The sequence below is a fragment of the Scophthalmus maximus genome, chromosome 8 (genome assembly GCF_022379125.1).
Source record: "Scophthalmus maximus strain ysfricsl-2021 chromosome 8, ASM2237912v1, whole genome shotgun sequence".
In the NCBI taxonomy this organism is placed as follows: Eukaryota; Metazoa; Chordata; class Actinopteri; order Pleuronectiformes; family Scophthalmidae; genus Scophthalmus; species Scophthalmus maximus.
In genome coordinates this window covers 10,225,160-10,243,630 of record NC_061522.1, presented here as the reverse complement: position 1 = coordinate 10,243,630, position 18,471 = coordinate 10,225,160, and the positions used below count along the sequence as shown (strand labels likewise).

The 18,471-nt window shown below is 41.9% G+C and overlaps 1 protein-coding gene across 6 annotated transcripts in view; it reads left to right on the top strand.

Annotated features, from left to right (window-relative positions):
• ctnna2 (catenin (cadherin-associated protein), alpha 2) overlaps positions 1-18,471 on the top strand; it is a 301,922-nt gene that overhangs the window by 260,388 nt on the left and 23,063 nt on the right. For all 6 annotated transcript variants that reach the window (XM_035637486.2, XM_035637484.2, XM_035637489.2 and 3 more), the window contains exons 10-12: positions 8,624-8,716; positions 10,821-10,977; positions 11,688-11,888. In XM_035637486.2, coding sequence (XP_035493379.1) covers positions 8,624-8,716; positions 10,821-10,977; positions 11,688-11,888 — 451 coding nt within the window. The remainder of the gene's footprint in view (positions 1-8,623; positions 8,717-10,820; positions 10,978-11,687; positions 11,889-18,471) is intronic.

Genomic DNA, 18,471 nt, shown 5'->3' with positions numbered 1-18,471 from the left:
TAACAGGTAGCCATTTTCTGTAAAAGGTCTTTCAAGTGTGTAGGTTTCCAAGTGTGGCATAGTCAGGGTGAATACTGTAAGTGCTTCAGAGAAGCGCCTTGCTTTGAGAAAACAGAAGCCTGACAGATTGCTTATTTTTGGGAGCTTGGAATTTTAACGGTCTACGTTTGAATAATATTGATTTACACGGTTTTGACAGTTTTTAGTGTTTCATTTCAATTCAAGTTATAGTTTTATTATCACAGTAAGAAGGTAGGAATAAAGACAAATCCTAAATGTTTAGTTTTTTTGATAATAAATATTTGGAGTACTTGATCTACACACTTCAAATGCTGCAGGATGGTACAGCCAATGAAGTGAGAGGACTGACACATGAGTACAAGGTCTACGTCTGCATGCGGTGAGCACAAACAAGAGGGAAGAAGCTGAAGGCAGCAGCACTCTATTAAAAGTATTGCTGTCAAAAAGTGGGCTTAATCATTGCACCGAGGAGGAGCATTAAACACATTACAGGGTAATTAATGTGGAAGTCATTTTTCAGTGAAAGAAAATCATGGCATTTAAAGATAATCAGTGTACTACAGAATGGACTGCGCTGTTCCCCTCCTGAGGAGGATTAATCGACAGTATGGGCCACTACATCTTATCAGGGAGCATATATTAAATATATATATGGATGGATGGATAGATAGATAGACAGACTTGCAAGGATAAACGGAAATGAAAACAGTGTGCCACGTGTTTCATTTAAATTTGCCATAAAGTTAGCTTCGTGGTTGCATTCAGTTTAATTTCATTTTTTTGTAGCTTGTTTTTGAAACATTGGCTTAGATGTACAATAGTAATACTGTCTTTTAATTACAATAGGATATTTCTATATTTCTCCATATGAAGGTGACCTAACATTTATTTGTATTGTAATTAAACAGTATATCAAAATCTTGAATTTACTGTATGTCCTCCCCCTATTCACATGAACCTACATTCACACCAGTCACCTTACTTTTAAGGTCCACTAGTCGGTGACATTTACTATGTCAGGCTGTTATTAACTTGATACCTTTATCTCAAAGATTAGATCAGAAATAATGAGAGACGTCCCGTGTCTCTGTCTGCATTTGCATTTATGCCAGTGACTACCTCTGTGTATGTGGAGTGGATGATCCAGGGAGACTGTGTGTGTGTGTGGAGGAGGGTAGAACTGTTTTCAAGTCAGCCACATATTAGTGGACCTGTCACTTAGTAAACAGTGACTTAAACGCATTTCCATTCCGAGTTAGGAAGTGTAGAGAGAACTCCTAAGTGCATTAGAGTCACTCACAATTTAGGTCCACTTTTTCTCAGTCGTGGGCGGGTGGGAAGACGGGGGAACAAGGTAGCGGAGGGAGCAATTAAACAGCACTCTGCAATCAAAAAGACATTGCCTGATTCCAGATCATGTTGTTACCTCACCATACAAGGAGATGAAATGGATTTTTTGATTGCCGTGTACGAGTTATGGTGATAAATTAGTTATTTTTTGTCTGGAAATGACATCCACCAATCGGGAGCTGCCGAAACATTAGATGACATTGTAATGTCTACACAGTTCAGAGTAGACATTACAGAGATTATCAAGCTGAGAATGCGTGAAAATCTTTTGCTTTTGTTCTTTGTTATATGACACTGTTTTTGTTGAATGTGCTGCAAGGGTGTAGCGTGCCGTTTGATGTTGTGGCGAGCCCTGTGGGTATTCTTCCCGAGGCAACGCGCGCCGCGCTCCTTAGTAGCGATCGATTTTCAAAGGAGTGGTTCATAGTCATTCACAGCAGGTCGTCAGCACCGGCTGCTCGATATCCCCTGTAGACCTGAACCGCACGCAACCTTGACATCTGGCGTTACCCAATGGCGTGCACCCTAACCTGTCGCTCGCACCTCTAGTCCATACATTGTCTGTGCAGGCGTCACCACTGGGAGCCGACAGCTCATGACTAAAACAAATAGAAGTGCTCCTGCAAGGGCAGGTCGGTCATTGTTTCACAGTCTGCATACTGTATTCCCCTGTTACATGTTCTGCTCCATCTATGCTGACAGACTGATTTATTTACTTACGTGTGTGTGTGTGTGTGTGTGTGTGTGTGTGTGTGTGTGTGTGTGTGTGTGTGTGTGTGTGTGTGTGTGTGTGTGTGTGTGTGTGTGTGTGTGTGTTTGTGTGTGTGTGTGTGTGTGTGTGTGTGTGATGGCTCGGTGCATTTGAAATGAATAAAAGACAATTCTTTCGCCCATGTCAATAAACCACCCGTTAACAGCATCGCTGCAACAAGTAAACATCCAGATGAAAGACTTTTAATAGAACAAAGTGCTTCCATCTTACATCACATGAATGTCATCCCCGCTGATTGCTTCTTCCACCAATATTCCTCTTCTTTTCAGCTCCGCCTCCTGTCTCTTCCTCGGGCGAAGCCGCTGTGCCCAGCTCCTTGGCTGAAACCAGATCTATAAGTCATTCTTGAGAGTTGGTAACTAGAAGGGGGGATTTGTGCGGCGTATAGCTGCTGGAAATGGCCGTAGAAGCAGCCTGGAGTAGGGGGGTCTTCTTCTGGCTCAGCTCTCCTCTTCTTTGGCGCAGTCAGCTCTCTGAAAAGTGGTCGCTCCAGCTAACCTGGAAACGGGACCGATCGGCGAGCCTTTATTCGCTCATGCAGATGTCACGCAGACCAAATGTTTCTAAAATGAGGCAGGTTTGATCGGCTGATTAACATGGGAGCGTTATTGAAGCATTTCTGTTAACAAGGAGGACGGCTGCTGATTTTGGAGAGGTTTCTTCAGTCCACTAACAAGACTGTAATAAAGGAACTGAACGATAAATTGTCTGTTAAAGAAGAACAGACAACTATTGTTTAAATTTTCCCCCTTCCTTTTGCATGATGTCACACAGTTGCTGTGACTGGTTGTAGGTCTGTTTTGCAACGCTCGATTATGCCCCTATCAAAAATGAACTGACAGACAATGATGGGAAAATCCTTCATCAAGAATGATCAAAGATTTCCAAAAAGAAAAAAAAGATTAAGTAATGAAAAAGAAAAGTACATAGGAAGGTACAACAAAAAGGCAATTTGTGAGATTCTGTGGTGATGAAGTGCATCGTATGCATTGTATCTCTATGTTGCGTAGCAACAAAGAGAGCGCACTGAGATGTTATTTAATGCATTGCATCATTAGCGCTTCCTGACGATAGATTTGAGGTTCCTCTGTAACAACCCCCTGCCAAAAAAAAATGGGACAAAACGACACTGTCAGATGTATTTTCAGTTACTCAGCTCCATTTAGGTGATTTAGATAAAAACAACGAGAATGCCCATGTCTCTAGCTGCAGTGGAAACCTTCATCAAATTAGAATTGAAGTGATTATCCAGGGCAGAGCAAAAGGACAAAATCGATAGCTCTTTGTTCATGGCTAAAATGAAGAATAGGGATTCAACAAGGCTATCTCTCTCTCTATTGCTCTCTCTCTCTCTCACACACAGACACAGACACACACGCGCACACACACACACACACACACACACACACACACACACACACACGCTTCTTTTGAAATGTGTTTTCTGTTCCAACATCCTTGACCGTATCAGTATTAGGCTCGCGTGGTATAGTCTCCAACCTTCTGTCTTATATTTTACCTTCACCCCTTTGGGGGAGGAGGAGAAAAAAAAAGAACCCTCAAAGGAGAAGCACCTCCTTAGATAATTGCAATTAGGAGTTTTGGCTGGATGGTTGCAGCGTTGGCCCTGGCCCAGCTCTCTGTGTTTGAAAAGAGGGAGTGGGAGTGTGCCTGTTGGGCATGTTTCCAGCCTCCAGAAAGCCCTCTGCCCCTTTGCCTCGCATGGGCCCACTGCAGCAGTCAGAGGGGCCGCCCAGGGCCTGAGCAGAATGAGAGGAAGGGAACTATGTAAGTGAATAAGGATGGGGAAGAGAGTCTATCTTTCTCCTGGTTACAATGTAATTGGGAAAAATAGCTGAATGGAAAAAGTGGTGGCTGCACGGTGTTGTAGTGGTTAGAACTTTCGCCTCACAGCAAGAAGGTTCTGGGTTCGAATCCCAGTTCAAACCAACCAGGGCCTTTCTGTGTGGAGTTTGCATGTTCTCCCTGTGTATGCGTGGGTTCTCTCCGGGTTATCCGGCTTCCTCCCACAGTCCAAAGACATACAGAATGGGGTTAGTTTCATTGGAGACTCTAAATTGACCGTAGGTGTGAATGTGAGAGTGAATGGTTGTTTGTCTCTGTATGTGGCCCTGCGATAGGCTGGCGACCTGTCCAGGGTGTACCCCGCCTCTCGCCCAATGTCAGCTGGGATTGGCTCCAGCCCCCTGCGACCCTTAAACGGATAAAGCGGTAGACGATGGATGGATGGATGGATGGAAAAAGTGGTACACCTTTTTTCCCCCCACATTACTTGATGTGTGCATTTAGGAGAAGAGAGCAAGAAAGAAGAGTTGTATTCGCTCCTTTATTATTCTCAGAAATGAAAAGAAATACCAAAAGCGGATTAGTTCCACCCATCCTTAGTCCACTTACATAAAAAGAAAACATATCTGAGTTTTAAACAGTAATGGGTGAAATCGACCACCCTTTTTTTCCTGGAAGCATTTCGTATAAGCAACATCAAATGCAAATACACCATAACATAGTAAGGGTTCTGGGAAATCCTCTGTCTAGTTTACAGTAATGTACATGAGTAAGTAATGCAGAAAACTTAAATCATTCGCTGGAACAGACCTTTAAATTATCCTTTGTTTTTTGAGAGCAGCCACTCATGTTTATGTGGAACACAGACTCTCAGTCACACTGTGAATCTCCCTCTGTCACACACGGTTTAAACACATACAAACACACACACACACACACACACACACACACTGCTTCACATAAAAGACTGCAATCCATCAATGTGCTCATTGCTGTCATGTGTAAAGAGACGGAGCTCTAAGCAAGAGTCCTCTAACACAAATTTGATTTACCTCAATTTGCCTCAAACGGTGACATGTGAGCACCAGAAGTCCTAACGCAGACTGGCACCTTTTTCTGCCAATAGGCATGTGTCTGTGTTGTTCAGTTTCAAAGCCCCGGACTCGTGCTGAAATCCGATTTACTTGATGATGGTGTTCGATTATATGGAGTTTGAAGTTATGAACATGAACTGCGCAATACGCCGATATTGTGGAGATGTGATGACCTTTGTGTGGGAATACAGCAGCCAGTGTGGGGCGGCATGTGGCTCAAGAGGTAGAGTCTGTCGTCCTCTCACCGGAGGCCCGGCAGTTCGATCCCATCTTCCCCCAGTCAGCATGCCTCTGACATCTCTTTCCGACAGTGTATGAATGTGACAGAAAAAGCCTGGTATATAGCAGCGCTGTGTGAACGTGTGTGAACTGGTGAATGTTACTTGTCCTGTAAAGGGCTTTGAGTTGTCTATAAGACTAGAAAAGTGCTACATAAATATAGTCCATTTGTGATGGTTTGAAAGATTTCATAGCGCCTGTAATGTTTTTCCACCTTTTTTTTTTTTTTTTTAGTACTATTCAGCCAGTGTGAACAGCACTCTGCATACAGATACCAAATCATACAATCTTCAAATGCCGTCAATCAAGTTTAATTAGCTTGAAAAACTGAACTGTGGGACAGGTCTATTTTCTGCGATATTAGCGCAGCTCTGTAGCAACATTACCCCGACAGTTCGGATAAACTTGTACGTATCTTCATTCAGGCTGGAAAACGTGTTACCGAGAGATCGTACCTCGATATAAAGACAGACATGAATCAAACTAAGGGTTGATGCCGACATAAAAAAAAAAAAAAAAACATCTGGCACTTTAATTATACAATAAAGCTCCTCTTTGCGCCACCAAGTCTGATAATAATTTGGGCATGCTTGTCATGCATCAGAGCCGTGCTCGAAATGTCAACCTAATGAATTCATCTTTCTGTATACACATTGTGTGAAAGTCCCCATTTCGGATCTGAATGAATCCAATTACCTTGCTGCTACTGGCCGCTGTATTCCAACCTGTGCATTGTGTCTCCGCTGCGTCTCGACAGTTCTTGACATGCATATTCTCTGTGGTAGTACAACCGCAATTATTTAAGGTCTGCAGTGAAATAATCTCCTCTCGTACTCTTTTGGACATCATCTGTGTTATGTCAGGGCCCCAGATGAACTTTCACATTGGATATGCTGGTGTGTCTAACTTTTTTTTCTTCATTTCGGTCCACCATCATACAATTTAGACGCTCCAATTACTGCCAGTCTTTTCGCGAAAAGGCAGATATTTTGGCCTTGTTGTGTGCTGTCGTATCTGGCACGGAGCCAGATGAGATGTTGTGTCCGAATTAGGCATCTTACCAGGGACAGGGCAGACAGGTGGTGGAGCAGTCACCCGGAGCCAGTCCCAGCCTCCCTGGGGCCCTTAGAAAAATTCTGCTAAAGGGCCCTTCACACAGCCACACCTGATACCCCGGTGCTCCCATTACAATCCTCCCCCCTTTAACAAAGTTTGTTCCATCTGTCGGTTCTAAGGATAAGTCGACCTGTGCACAACAGAAAGAGGAATGAACGGACCACAGTTATTGAATATTTTCCATACAAATTTAAGATAAGTAAATATTAGCAGTAACATGAATGGGAAATTGTAGGAAACATGAATTATAGACAATAACAGAATATAACACTGAGATCTGCATGGTAATTAGTACTTGCTGAAGCCCAGGTATGTTCTGTACGGATAAAGTATAGACCCTGTGAGTTATAGATAACATTACTATTATTAATTTTATCAATTTTATCAGCTGAATCAGGCCCATTCATATTGGCTCCTCCCGATTTCCCCCTAATAGATTTTCAAATATAAAATACTATTTATATTATGGCTAAGCTGATAGTGTGTACTAATTACTGAGAGATGTGCATATTGCCCTGTATGCTCAGCTAATCAACATTTTAAATTCAACATTTAATTAATAGTCAATGCCAATCCATTGCTCTCCATCTTGCATTAGTCCACAGTTGTGGCCAAACCTTGACTGACTAGATAATCATCATGTCCTTGAGAGATGCACAGACGTCATTTTGAGTCACCAGTATGTTTTTAAGATCACGGTGTCAATTGTGGAGAAGTAAAGGGTGCAGTTCCACACACATGCCTTGTTTTTATTCCCCCTATCTTCGTTTATCTCAGAATAATATCAGACTCTTAATTTGGGAAAACCCAGTAATGCTCCCGCACACATTGAGACCTGCTGAATTTAAGCTGCACCAGAACCACCACTGGAAATTCTGACAGATTGTTGGTCCATGTGTGACGAAAAAGGGGTTGCATTCTTGAGTCCTGCATATTACGCTCATTTAAAAATCAGCTCCTCCAACTGTTCAGCTCAAGGAGTCAAATGTTTGAATTCCCTTTCTTCCACAAATAACAGAATGCGTACACTGTCCTGCATCCGTGTGTAGCCTACTGTTGTATCTATCTATCTTTACTCCACACATTGAAGGACGGATAAATCATATTTCAAGTCTATGTTAAAACAACACTAGCGTGTCCATATGGACACTGAAACTATTTCTGTTCGCTGTTATTCATCTTTCTCTCCATGGGCTGTGGGCTTGTCCTAGTGCAATTCTAATGTTAGCGATGGGGGAACACAATTCACAGTACTCATTCTGTGCAAAATGCATTCTCACCAGCTGGAGCCGATATGAGGTCAAAATTAGTCAAATGTATCCCTCAAAGTTACAGTCTTTTTAATGTAAAATCCCATCTTTGTGGCTGAGCTGCAGAGATGGGATAATCACAAAAAACCTTATGATTGCTGACTGCTGCCCTCTGATTTCCTTTGACTAAATTTTAAAGGCAATTTTTGCACTGAGACAGACAGTGAGTATTGCCTTTATTTTCTACAGCCCACTTCATTGATGTGTCTCAATTTACAATCATCTACTTGTTATTTTGAGCGTATTAGTGGTTTCTCACAAGTAACCGGATGCTGCACTTCAAATCCTCAAAGAGTTGAGTTAAAAACAATGGAAACGCCCAAGGTAGGAGGGCTCATCATGGTGGAATAATTCCCATGTCGCATGACAGGAGGGGGCAAAGTAAACTGTATGAGGCACGCACAAGAAATGAAATGTTCATTTATTTAGATATTTTTGCAAGCGACAATCACTGTCAGGTTTTGTGATTGTCATTTCTGGTGAGTGCACAACAGCCATGTGGGATTATGGGAGAATCATACCCCTGTCTGAATTCACCAAGTGTTCCGGATGATATTAACATCGGCTCTGTTCCATTAATGTGTCCCAGTAATTGATTTTATTATTTACACAGGCTTTTCCTACTCACGTCTAATGTGAAAAAGGCCTGTGGTCAGAAGTAGCAATTGCAAATGTCAAAAAATGTTTCAATGTTCAAATAGACAGATGAATGTTGTTTTAAGACACATCTGGAAAAAAAAGTGAACCTGTCCTTTTCGATGTTGAGTTCACCAGTGTGATGGTGCAACTTTCTGTTGTTCATGACCTTTAAATAAAAAGAATTCAGCTTCAGGTTATAACCATTGTGTCCCTTTTTCTTTGCACTCTTCTTTCAGGTGGCCAACCTGGCTTGCTCCATCTCCAACAATGAAGAGGGCGTGAAGTTGGTTCGTATGGCTGCCACCCAAATCGACAGCCTATGTCCACAGGTGAGGGCTTACACAAACACTTGCATCCCACAAATAAAAGCACACAAGCATTATTAACTCTCCTGTTTAGCTCAAAGCCGCGTCCTCGGAGAAGTTGCAACAGCCCAAAATTACGGAGAGCAAATCGTGGTGGGTAGACTGGGGAGGAAAAGCTAAAGAATAAAGTGTAGGCGAACCGTGTAGTGCTATTTCTCTGGATGTAAGCAACAGAGGGCGTTAGAATCAATCTACTTTTTCCAAGTTAAACGGTAGGCCTTATTCACAGGGGACCCAACATAGTAGTGGAGAAGAGAAGATGAATTTCAGATTCAGTGTGTGCAGGCCCCCACTATGCACACCTGCTGACACCTACTTACTTAAAAAAAAACTTGGGGAGGAACCGTCTCCTGATTCCTCTTGGCAATGCTCAACACAGGCAGATTAAAAAACACGATAGACCAAGATGACTGGGTGACTGGGGAAGAATGAACAAAGAGGAGGTGGAACAAAGAGAGATATTTCCAGCTGTTCTGGGTTGAGTTTACCCCAGTCCCTCATCCACACACATGCAAACACACACAGAACAACGGCCCAAGCAACTGCTGTGTCTAGATCATAGTGTCTCATTTGCTACTTCTGATTAATGTAAGGGAATTACATAATCTCAAAAGCAAAAAGTGATAAGGAGCAGGTGGAAAATAAAATCATGGTGCTTCTGCTTAAAGTACAGATGCCAGCCGCCATGGTGATATGGCACAAGTCTGTTGATATGATTTGCCCATGAGGCCAAATGTTCTATTTTACACAGATCAGTCTCTTGAAGTCAAAATACTGGCTTTTGTTCTTTTTCGTTTTTTCTATATATACGTAACCAGGTTCTCATCAAGCTGTAAAAAATAAAAAGGTACATCCTTGTAATACATCCGCCTACTCATATACGCTGTATGTGGATGTATTTTGACTTCAAGAGTATCGTCACTCTTGAAGTCAAGATGCATGCTTTTGCACTTTTTTAATTCTTTTTTAAATATAACCAGGTTCTCATCAAGCTGTAGAAAGGGTATATCCTGCAATACACCAACGTTCACATTAATATGGATATTTTTAAACAATACACATCATTGGCTGTGGTTAAAGGATAAGACTTTTGATATACCATGTTTTTGTTGTGTCATTATATCATGACTTATGTCACAGGTGATACTGGTAAAATATTGTAGCCGTCATTCTGTACTTTATTTTGTAAACATCACTCGTCAGTACCTTAATAGACGTGCTAGCAGGTCGCACTGTAACTCCACGGTTTTGGCCTTTGGGTAAGTTCGTCAGACTCCCATACCCGGGGTTGTGGGTTGGCGGCCTGGCCAGAGCAGTAAAATCATCAACAGCAACAAAGGGAGAAACAAGCTCTCTCCTAAATCGCTTACTGCCCCTTTAAGTGTGCAAATCATTGCCCATCGTGCCCTCGACAAAAGGTTTATTTGCAGTTTGCCGTTGTCATACGTTCATAACTCTACACTTCCCCTGGCTTCTGCCCCTTCGACAGGCTCATATTAGATAAGACCAACCCTCTTGAAGCTTTACAACTAATCAAAATGACAAATTGCCATCCGTGACTTTGACACTCAACACGTCTCGTGGATACACCAAAATCAACAATGAATTGATCCCCCTAACAAGTAACCCTGTGTAGTCATTGCCTGATAGACCTCTGTTCCTGTCCTCAAACTGTTCACAACACATAAATTAGACACAGTTGGAGGTTATAAACTTGATGAACATGGGCCCTGTAGTTTATTTTTCTCCCATGACTGATCACTAGAACCTCAAGATATTCATCAATCCTTAGCTAAAATAGTCCCCAACAAATACAATTTTGACTCGTGTTTGCTGAATTCATATTAAGAGGTAAAACTACTATGTATATGACTTGTTTTTAAAGATTTACATCTGCAATGGGAAAGATTTGGAGATATAAGAAATGGACTAATAATAAAATTGTTTTTGACATACCTTATTTTGGAAGGTAACACAAATTTGGTGTTAAAAGAGTTTATATCTGTGCACATACAATAACTTAAAGTTTTTATACTTAATCACACTGTTAACCCTTCTAACACGCCAGGTTATCAACGCTGCACTCACTCTGGCCGCCCGCCCCCAAAGCAAGGTGGCCCAGGACAACATGGACGTGTTCAAGGATCAGTGGGAGAAGCAGGTGCGCATCCTGACCGAAGCTGTGGATGACATCACCTCTGTGGACGACTTCCTTTCGGTGTCAGGTATGAAGAAAATGAAGCACAAACTCTCCACTGATTGGCTGATTGAAGGAAATGGGCTGCGTGTTTTCCAATTTCCACTCACTCACAGTTTATTACATGACTGATAGCTTCACATGTCTGCCTGTGATGGTTTGATATGAAAAACAAAGTCACAGTTTGACACAAGACATTTGAAAAATAACACAACAATATAGCAAATCTGAGGAAAAACATGAATTTTACTATAATGTCAGGAAGCCAAACAATCAGAAAAGAGATGGCCCTTTGTTTTGTGGTTCCATTTTGTTTGCTTGCATTTTGTTGTATGTGTGCATCCCATCTCCCATTTATTAATTTGTTGTATTCTTAGGATAACAAAAATACTTTTAACCCTTTACATGGATTGATAAGTAAAAGTAAATCTATAAGGCGTGTCTCGTCTTACATTCGTTAAGTTTAAGACAAGTGTACTTCTGTTACACTGATAAATTTGTTTGCATGTTTTTTTTATAAGAAGTAGATGCTTTGATTAACTGCATCGTAGATGTACAGAATATGAAGAACAATTAACTGACTTGCACAGAGCAACGCAAATCAATTGATGAATCGAACTATATTAATCACCAACACACAATATTAACAAAAAGACTGATTTCAATTTGCAAGGACATTTGCAAGGTCTCTCCGATTTCATTCACCGTCAATTTTTTGTTGTTGTTGCTTCTCCACAGAGAACCACATCCTTGAGGATGTCAACAAATGCGTAATTGCTCTGCAAGAAGGAGATGTTGACACTCTTGACCGGACCGCTGGAGCCATCCGGGGCCGGGCTGCTCGTGTGGTCCACATCATTAACGCTGAGATGGAAAACTACGAACCTGGGGTTTACACTGAGCGTGTGCTGGAGTCCATCAAGCTTTTGTCTGAGACAGGTTAGTGCACTTTACACAAAGCTGGTGTGACACGTGGTGCTACAGTTTAATTTAGTACAATGATAAGATTAACACAGTTCCCTTCACCCTCGGACCGCGCTTGCATCAAACATTTTGCTACAAGCCTTTTGGCAAGTTGAGTCACTTTCATGCGTAAGTCGTCTCACATACACATACATACACACACTCTCTATTGACATTAGCTTCTCAGTGTTGGTGAGTGAATTACAGATACACCTTAATTGCCTGCATGCCCCAGTGTCCCACAGTTTCGATCTTGGCTCTAACCCAAACCCTCGACACCACCTGTTCACTCCTCTGCCACTCTCACCTCTCATCCATTTTTCATCTTTTATTTGTTTCCTCTGTCGCTGTGCAGCCGCGGTGTCACAGCACATTCCAGCAGACCTGTGTTTATCCCTGTGGCACACCACATTCAGGGACAACACATCTCAGTCCAATCTTAAGTCCCAGTTTCAGCCTAAAAAAAATGGGTTGGGGGGTTATTAGGACTCAATAGGGAGTAAAGAGTAGACTTTCTCAAGTTGTGTTTAGAGCTGGAAAGTTTGTGTTGTATTGTGTTGGCATTTACCGGGTCAGACCTCAAAATGTGTGGAAGCCTTTGAGAATTTAGTGTTTTTGAGTGCTGTGCAGGTTTTGGGTCACCAGAGCACTGAGAGGATGTGCTGGTATGGAGTGGAAAGGAATTACTTAACCATTATGAAATAAAATATAAAAAAATCAAGGTGAGAGCCACATCAAACTCGCTTGAAATCGTGTCTGTTTTCCTGGAGTGATGATTATGCACATTCAACCTGTATATTATATTTGATAAACATTAACAAATCCAAAAAGACACCATCACTTCAATCAACGAATAACCCTCAGGAGTCGCAGATTACGCCGGCATGATCAAATCACATGACTGGTCCAAGACATCAGTTTAAAAACAAAACCATGTGGAGCATTGTTTTGGCGTGAAACTCCATGCTAGTTTTTCTTTGGTGTTGATGGGCCGAATAAAACAGAAATATGATAATATAGATTTGATGAAAAAAATTTGATTTACACGTGCATAAAAATATGCAAGGTGGAATGGCATTGGTATTGCATTTAATTCAATATCTTTGTCCTTTTTGTCATATTGAGAAATAGAAAAAAAACATTGTAATGCTGCCGACTCTGCTCTACAGGCTTCATGTAGATTTAAATGCGGAACAATAATTAACGCTGAGTGGCACAAGTCATCTATCAAACTGAAGCAGTGAGTTTAGCAGCCAGGAATGTGACTGCCTGATTCTGGTACATGGACAAATGCTTATGGTTAGTTTGGAAGAAGATTGAAACCTTTGTCAATGTTGGACCCAGAGGGTGAGGCCGATGTTATTTAGTTTCTTTGAAGCACTACACACCAGTGCAGACCAGGTACATACCAAACACTGTTACAACTCTTTTTTATTAAAGGATCCTTACATGCTTACAAACATACACAGTTTTCAATGGCTCACAACGTGGTTCACAAATTGAGAGGCAATCTGGTCTGCTCCTTAAGGTATTGTGTGTATTGTGTTTAGAAAGAAACACACTCATAATAGCTTTGGAAAGAAGAAAGCATCTGTTGTGTCAGTTTTCTTGTGAAATGGCTCCTCAAATCCCTCAGAAGTAGAACCAACATGCCTTTAAAAAAGGACCATCATGAAAAGATGTACAAACGAAAACATGGGATGAAAAGAAAGAAGCTATTTAGCAATTTTCTGTTCACCAGAATCACATTAGACCACAACACCTCCTGTACCCTTGCCAGTCCCCCACCACCCCGACTCCTCATTCTATTTCTTTTTTTCCATTCACACCCTTCCATACCTCCCCCAGTTTCTATCTCTCCCATTAGAGCCCATTTAGTGAGGCGGTATATCTATTGTTTCGCTTGTTACTTTCATCCGCCAAGATAATTGAGAGACACAATCAGCTCCCCTCCCTGGGAGATGATAAGTCGCAAACAGCATTAGGTGAGTCACGTGTGTTCGCACAGCCATCTGTCTGAGCCCCTCTTCTGGCGCTCCTCTCCACTCTAATGGACCTACACTACTGCTTATATGGTATCTTAAGCACATTCTGTTCTATTATTGCATAATGTAGTTTAATTGATTGGGGTAATTAATTGATGAAGCACAGTGGCAATATCTCGTGGACACATAAGGTCAATTTTGTATGACCATAAACTTGTCACATGCAAAGACTATATAATTGTGCTGCTGTTCCATTAATCCTCCATGGGATACGGAGCTTGTTTCAAGAGTCAGCAGAGCCCAGAGTATCATGTCAGCATTACTGGGAACAACCAATGGAGAACTGTTGGTGTTGCAGCAGCAAATCGATTGTCCAACTGATTTTTCTTCATCATGTATTTGCTTTTTGAAAATGTACATCCTAAATAAAATATGTAACGTTTTTAGATTCAAGAATTACACGCTAAGCTCAACTGACGAGTTGTCGAGTTGCTTTCTCCCAAATACTGGGACGAGTACAGATTTGATTTGTCCAGAGAGGAAGTACAGGGGTGGTGGGATGCAGAGGCCAAAAGGAAAGGACACCAGAAAATAACCAGTGCGAATATTGCAACTTTCCAAGAACCACGGCAACAGCAAACATTTCGGCAACTGCTCCAAAATAGAATCGTGTTACATTCAATTTATAAAGTTTTTCAGTGGCTGTAGTAATTAAAACAGTCCAAACGGTGAGGTAAGGTGACAGTGTTGTGCCTGTGACACATGGTATGTGTGTATACAGTACAGGATCAACAATGTAATTTTTTGAAATTTCGAGGACTAATTCATGTGTGGATAGAATTGTTAGTTTTGAATAAGTGAACGTTTCTGCACACAAATGAAAACTTCCTGTCATTTAAGAAAATGAAGAAGGGTTAGGGTTATATGTGAAACCTGAAAAAGAAGGTGGCGCTGAGAGAAAACACACACACAACACGTGCATTACCACACTTTTACCACCTATAGGCGTTTTGGTGTTAAAAGTGTGGAAACTTTGCCTGTAATGAATAAGTTTGTGATTTTGCCAGTTAGTGATTTAGTTATAGCTCCAACAGGGGCTTTGTATCTTTAAAGAAATAATTAAAAAAAAGAAGTAAGCAGCTTTTAAAAATGAACTCCCACAGTGTTACTCCTCAAGTAGAACTCCACTCAGATGCAGCCGCTGCAGCCTATGGAAGCACAGCACTGTCTCCGCAGATAAAGAGCTGCAATCGGCCTGCAGCCTACTTAAGCAGGAAACCTAGCATTAAATTGACAAGAGGATGGATACACCCACAGGCAGCCGGTGTTAAGATGGCCGGCATCCCGTCTTACTTCACCTCATAAGCTCAGGGCTACAATGATATAGTCTATACACACGCAGCAAATAGGCAAGTCGCACTAGTTGCATGGCCCCGAGGAGAACTTCTGTCTTAAATTTTTTAATGAGGCCTTGTGTCCACTCAATTGTTAGTTCTAACTGAGATGTTAAAGCAGGAAACCGGCAACTATTGATGCAGCAGCGTTTCATTTGCTCCATATTTCTCTTTGATGAAGAGCTGTTGTGTTCCCCCCTTCCTGTTTCCCTCTTGGTGGTAGTTTGGGGGTTTTTAAGGGCTACCATGCACATCTGATGTGGACCATAAAGCACTTATTGATCCTCGTGAACTTTTGCCGCCCTCTCCCCTCAGTCCTTCACAGACTTGATGTCTATGTATTTGAACACAGTCAAGGAGAAATCTGTGGCTAGGGAAAAGATGATTAAGTGTGGCTGAACAGAGGGATAGAATATTGGACCACACACTTTTTCTAGAGGGTACTGAGTCCAATTAATGAGACTCTACCAAAAAAATCAATAGCTGTCACTGAGGATTTCACTAAGCGATTTGAGCAGGGTTTTTAGTGGAATTCATTGATGTTGTTCCCCTTTTTTCCCTTTCTCAGTGCTGTTCATGTGTAAAACATTTATCCTTTGCCTGCCTGCCTGCCTGCGTGCGTGCGTGCGTGCGTGCGTGCGTGTGTGTGTGTGTGTGTCTGTGTGTGTGTGTGTGTGTGTGTGTGTGTGTGTGTGTGTGCGTGCGTGTCTTTGAGGTGGATGTTTGTGTTTTTATTGGATTGCGTCTGTGTTTATGCCCGCGGCCACCAATCCCAGCCACTTGCAGGTGTTTTTGACAGCTGCCACGTCAACACTGGACACTCATCACAACTGCCTGCCCTTTGACCTTGTCTCAATTTGCTCATCCCTCTTTTTTTCATATTGAGCGTGGTCCGATTTATGTCCAGGCCAAATACAGGCAGCCAAGGCACACAACTCTTCTGTGTAAAGCTGAGCCATAGATTCCTGACGGACAGTCCACACATGGGCCTCGGATTGAAGCATGTCCTTGAGAGGGAGGAAAATCAATAGCTTAATGGGAAAGTGGTTATGGCCTCTCTTTTTCCTCTCTACCTGCTTCTTCCCGGAGACACTTTTCTGCCAACTAACTCCCTGTGTCTAAAATAATCTCCTCAAAAAAAGGGACACATTTCAAAGTTGATCATTAATGTTGTGCCAGGAGAGGGTGGATTAAAAAACTGATATATGGCCTGAGTCAGTATATGCCATTTAGAAAAGCAGGTTGGCGTTGCTCCTTGTTATTACATCGGAGCACAGTAAATAGGATTTAGCCAGGGTTTTGCAGTGAGCAGTAACACACATGCTCACACTGCCACCCACATGTCACGTCCATAAATCAGTGGATAAAGTGCACTAAAAAAAAGCGTGGCAGAGGTTGAGGGATAGAAGTAAGAACACTTCACAACGTCTACTTTTAAAATAATCCCTCTGAGGACCAAGGGACTGATGACAGTGGCTGGCGTGACTGGCAGATTACCATAAACATTGAGTATTTCTTTAAAGATATTTAATCAGACTATCCACTAATATATAGAGAAGAAGGAGAGCAATTTCTACTTCATAATAAGGAAGTGAGTGCTCCTTTATTACTCAAAATGGCCTCTTGGTATGGCCTATTGGTGTACAGTGCACAGTCGCTGAGTCAAATGAGTAACTCTTTAAATTTGTATCCACCGAATAATAATGGCACACATATAGCAGCTTGCAGGCTGAGGAAGCACGGCCTCGTAATCAGTGTGTGGGAGTTAGGAAAGAGTGCTGGTGAGGAAATCGCTGTGAGAGGAGCAGTGCAGTGTGAAGAGGGAGGTGAAGCCTTTTAACCAATGTTAGGAGAGCAGAGAGGTAAGCAGGCCAAACGCACTGCAGTCTCAACCTCACAACCTTTCAATGGCCCCACAGATTTTCCACAGATGTCAGACATTACAGTTTTTTTAGTTTGTTTCCCTACCGTATGTCAGTGTTGGACAAATGAGACGAGTTAAACATTTCAACAAAAATATATATTTAGAACTACACGTTACGTCAAACAGAAAATCATACCGCAGATGTGGTTTTAGGATCAAATTTGACTAATCCCCGTAGGGAAATTCACTTGCATTGAAAAAAAACCTTTGGCCTTTACAAAACAATTCCAAGAAGAGTATAGTGCAACTCTGCAGACTAAAAGCAGAGTAAATGGCAACGTTGTGGGCTGTTAAGACTAACAATAATGTGCTGAAAGATGTTATAAAGGTCTGTAGAGCGGAGGGCAACTGCAGAGTCGGGTGAGAAGCCTCTGTGGGTTCATCACTTAAGTAGTCATGTGATCGTTTGCCAGCATAAAAATGCACTAAAAACACAACACCACACAGTACTATGATAGAACTATAGAAATAGAGACAACAGAGAAAAAGTTTATATACATTGTTTCGAAAGAATACTACAGTGTAGCATAAATGGAGGAATCTTCGTCTGATCCAGTTTCTCAACCACTGCTCATCTGATCCATGCTGTGGCGGCTGATCTGCAGACGACCCTTCAATTGTAGATTTCTTTGTTTGATTTAATTTTCTTTGGATGGTAAATGGACTGTATTTATACAGCGCTTTTTTCTAGTCATATACACCACTCACACCCGTTTACAGGGAAGTCACATCCGCCCACCCCACACACTCATTCACACAGCGCTGCTATTCACAGCGCATTTTCTTCGATCACATTCACACACTGCCGGAAGAGCCGCCAGAGGCAATTTAGGGTTAAGTGTCTTGACCAAGGACACATGTGGATTGGCGGAAGCTGGGAATCGAAACCGCCGACCTTCAGGTTGGTCGACAATCGACTCTACCTCCTGAGCCACAGTAAGCCAAGCAAATCTGCAGACAGAGACTTCCTCCACTTATTTTCAACTGTAAACTTTTCACCATCTGATTATGTGACTGACCACAGCCAAGATCACGCTCCAGCTTGACAGGCAATTCAATTTAATTCACTTTTATTTGTATAGCGCCAAATCACAACATACTTTGTCTCAAGGCACTTTACATGGTGAGGTCAATATTACAATATTACAGGGAACAACAACAAATCCGACAATGAGCAAGGCTTGTGCTCTAGTTTATTTTAGTTATAATGTGATTAACGAATGCATTCACGTCTCCCATTTTGTATGTATTTATTA